This window comes from Megalobrama amblycephala, linkage group LG6 (assembly GCF_018812025.1).
Source record: "Megalobrama amblycephala isolate DHTTF-2021 linkage group LG6, ASM1881202v1, whole genome shotgun sequence".
Lineage (NCBI taxonomy): Eukaryota > Metazoa > Chordata > Actinopteri > Cypriniformes > Xenocyprididae > Megalobrama > Megalobrama amblycephala.
In genome coordinates, this window is record NC_063049.1 from 29,912,538 (window position 1) to 29,917,075 (window position 4,538).

At 34.5% G+C, this 4,538-nt stretch overlaps 1 protein-coding gene across 1 annotated transcript; it reads right to left on the bottom strand.

Annotated features, from left to right (window-relative positions):
* Positions 1-1,882: 1,882 nt before the first annotated feature.
* On the bottom strand, positions 1,883-3,913 carry si:ch211-184m13.4 (uncharacterized protein LOC798560 homolog). Its single transcript, XM_048193830.1, has one exon. It carries the CDS (start codon positions 3,911-3,913, stop codon positions 2,885-2,887), a length of 1,029 nt encoding a protein of 342 aa, XP_048049787.1. The 3' UTR covers positions 1,883-2,884.
* Between the last annotated feature and the right edge of the window lie 625 nt (positions 3,914-4,538).

Here is a 4,538-nt window from a genome sequence, read left to right on the forward strand (position 1 = left end):
TCTTTGTACCGTGAACTTTTCAATGCGCAGCACAACTGCGAGTTGTGACTCCATATTGCTTCAAGCACATCATTCTGCACCCGGGATGCGCATTAGCGGTTTTTTGCTGCTGTTTTGAAGCGTTTCATATCATGGTTTTGCACACTGAAATATTATTAATAACCTATTCTGTTCTGTCGTATCTATCATATCTTGTTGCCCCATTAAAAATCTGCACAATACATTTAAAATATCGCCTTTTAATCTTACATTAATATAAATATATATAATTCTTTACATATAAATCTAATATAAATCGTTTTTCTTCATTTCATAAGAATGCAAATAGTAATTTTAAAATTTTTATTAACATTTGGATTTATAAAATTACTGAGCAAAGTTGTTTTTTTTTTTTTTTTTTTTTTTCAAGAATTAGGCTAGCATACTTTTTGCTGCTGAATTATATAGGCTACTCACCTAGTTTACTATGTATTTATTGGTCAGCTTATGATTATATATTTCTATTGTTATTTTGTCTCTATAATGAAGTGGTGTTTAGTGCATTCTGGATTGTTTAACAAATCAAAGAGTGACCATTAGTTCCACAAATACAGATATATAGATACAGGCTCCTACTAATAACTTAATTCAACAAAAGTAACCTCTTTTGCTACATAATAATGGTTTAAATGTATAATCTACATGTTTGACCACTTATGAACTATCATTTAGCCTATATGTTGTGTATGTGACTAATGTGCCCTACCATCACCAATAAATAAATTACTTTTAGAGCACAAAATTGTTTACAAGAGAACAAATTTCTTCATTGATCTAGTCACTTAATTTTGCTCTCAGAATGCACCAGATTTATCCATTTAAATTTAAAATGTACAAAATTTTCCTACGGGGGGGCATGCCCCCGGACTCCCCTAGAGGAACGGATGTCCACCCACCACAGTCTCACAAAATCCTGTGGGAAACACTGTATGTATATATATATATATATATATATATATATATATATATATATATATATATATATATATATATATATATATATATATTCACATCAATATTCATGAGATCAGGTTAACTTAGTAAGGTTCTCTTGACTTATAATGTTTGTTGCCAGGAGTGGCTTGTACCTTGTATTTTGGAAAAAAAAGATGGTTATGTTGTGTCTTGAGGTTGAGAAAATATTGTTATTGCCTTATTTCATGTTTTAGCCTATTTTAGTGCTTATTTTTAATCATTGTTAAATTCACATTATATTCTTTGTGTATAGGCTATATTCACTTCAAAGACAATTTTACCTCCCACATTACATGCCACCTACATCCTTGTGTTTTGTAGGCTGCTGCATGCTTGCCACATTCTCCGCATTTTTTTATAGACACGTAGCTACATGGAATACACAACAAAGTCTATCAGACCACCTGTAGTATCTAAAAATGAAACTTTGTGTGCTCGTGGTTATGTTGATATCCTGTTCTGAAGCTCAGGTGAAATTAAGCAGGAAAAGGAACATCGCTGCTATGTGTATGTTTAACACCCACGTGCACCCATCAAACACGTGCTGCTGTGCATTTTTCGTCCCCGCTGCCTTGACAGAAAAGTGTGACAGTGAAGTCATCGCTGTTTCGTAGTAACGCCGTATCAGTTGATTTCTTTCATATATAGCTACAAAGAATGAATCGTGCCAGGACATTCTAAGAAATGTTGAGGTGTGATTCTGACTTTAGATAAGTATGTTCTTGTTGTGGTGTTTAGAGCCTTGTGCCTTGTGCTTTCCCTGGGGCTGATAACTAAAGGGCAAATTAGATAATCAAAAAACATTTATTTCTTTTAGTGTACCATTGACAGTTAGAGATTATAAGTGATTCAAAATGCAACAACTTGATAATGAACTTTTTTTTAATTTGTATTCAAAAACAGGTCTAAAGAAAGTTGTTTTGGGCAATTGGCAGCTACATGAGCATTTAATTCCCAAATGGAAAATGCCGTTATAGGGGTTGCTCAAAATATTACACACACATTTTGAGAATCTTTAAAGCAAAACGCAATATTCACACAGCAGCTTACAGAAATGTCAATAGCTATTAACATACACCTACATCACTCACTCTTACTCAGAATTGTCGATTGGTTTCAAGCTTCTTTGACATTTATGTGGGACTTTTCCACTTAATTAATTATTCTGATAACAATTTTCAGTAAGGTCTCATTTGTTAACATTAGTTAATGAATTAACTAACATGAACCAACAACGGGCAATGCATTTTTTTTTTACAGTATTTATTAATCTTTGTTAATGTTAGTTAATAAAAATACAGTCGTTCATTGTTTGTTCGTGTTAGTTCACAGTACATTACTTTTGATTTTAATAATGTAGCCTGTTAATAAATGTTGAAATTAAAAATTGACTAAGATTAATAAATGCTGTATCTTGGTTCATGTTAACTAAAGTAGTTAACTAATGTTAACTAATGAAACCTTATTGTTAAGTGTTAACCATTATTCTTAGTCTCTGAATTTTATTTGATGTCAATGGCAGGCCTACATGACCAAGTAAAAAAAAGAGAAAATCCAACAGCACATTAATCATTCAAAAAAATATATATTACACAAAAAAAAAATATGCAAATTCACACTGACCTCACAAAAATGTACTTAATGACAAGAGTATGTCAGTTATCTTAATAAATTCACACAACAATGTGGCCAAAAATCCCAAAACAAATCAAATAACATGGATTAGCCCATTAAATGGTAAGAAATTTGCTTAAAAATGAAAGGTAACCATATCTCTGCCATCATATCAATACAACCACATTTTCACACGTGTGCAGGCATTTCCTCTGCAGTTTCCACCATCTGATTTTACTTTGTATAATATTTGTCCTTACGTGTTACTGCTGCTGTTCTCCTGCATGCTCTTGGAAGATGCCGAAATAGAAATGTAGCTCTTAAAAAGACTCATCACTCTCTGCTTGTATGTTTTGATGGCAAAAAAGTAAATAAGAGGGTCGAGGCAGCTGTTAAAGTTCATCATAGCAACGGTTACCTGCAGGCACATTTTTAAAGTCTTGAACTCCTCACAAGAGGGCTCATGGTACAGCCTTCTCACTGCAAACTGTATGATGTTGACATGGTAAGGGCTGAAACACACCACAAAGCTCAGCAGAATGAGCAGAATCATATTTTTGGCCCTGCTGTTGCTTCCAGACTTGTTGGTCACCGGGTTTTCCTTGGCCGTCTTGTAGAGCTTGCAGCTGACCCGGCTGTAACAGAACAGGATGAGTCCCAGTGGCATGCAAAACCCAATGACGCAAGCAAGCAGAAGACCATATGCCATCTTGTGGCCATCAAAATTGGAGAACTCCATGCACGTTTTATGACTGGATCTTGTTTCCATAGTGCTCTTGAAGAGCAGTGGGGATGTCTCAAGGAGAACCACCACCCATACCAGAGCACAGATACCTCGCACGACCTTGGTTTTTCTCAGTCTTTGACACCGCTGACGGTGCAGCATGGCCAAGTAGCGATCCACACTGATGCAGGTCATGAAGGCGATGCTAGCATAGGTATTGCAGTAGAAGATCATGGCAGTCAGCCGGCACAAGAAATCTCCAAAAGGCCAGTCGAAGCCTCGGATGTAGTATGTGATCCTGCCTGGAAGAGCCAAGGTGAAGAGGGTGTCAGAGATGGCCAGGTTGATCAGATATATCGTGGTGGAGTTCATCTTCTGCTTTTTCTGACAGGTGATCCAGAGGACCAGGCTGTTACCTGCCACGCTGATGACAAAAACCAGGCAGTAGAAAATGGGGAAGAGGATCCTAGCAGACTCCTTATAGATGAAAACATCGCAAGTCTGGTTTGTGTTGCTGTTATTCATTGGCAATGTCGACTCCAGTCGAGTTTGATCTGTCATGTTCCTGAGACTGTTTGGGGAAATAGAAATAAATATTAAAACATTTGTCAAAACTTCATGTTTAAAAATGTTCAATAAAATTAAATATTTATATACAGTATATCATTTGCATGTGTTTCATGTTTAAAAATGTTCAATAAAATTAAATATTCATATTATTGCTATATATATATATATATATATATATATATATATATATATATATATATATAGTAATCCAAAAGATTACACAACACATCAAAAAGTCACATTAAATGTCTGATACTCACAGCAAGTTTGATTGTCTGTCTCTCTTTGAATTGGATAGTGATGTGACTAAGTAAGTGTTTTTGCTGAATTACTTCAATAGAAACCCGCCCCCTTTAACCTGATTGGTTAAGCTCAGTTGGGATTAGTATGTGTGACTCTTGGAGTGAATAGTAATGAAAAAAAAACAATTTTTATCTGTTCAATGTCTCTTTTGTTTTTCATTTTTACATTTTTTTTAGTTATATATTTTTATTAAAATGATATCATTTAAATATTGTTTGCCATTATCACATGTTCAGAGAAATTACAACTAAAATGTACTAAGTGTTCAAGTAGTCATGTTCGCTGTAGTCTTAAATGTCAATGTCTTTACTCA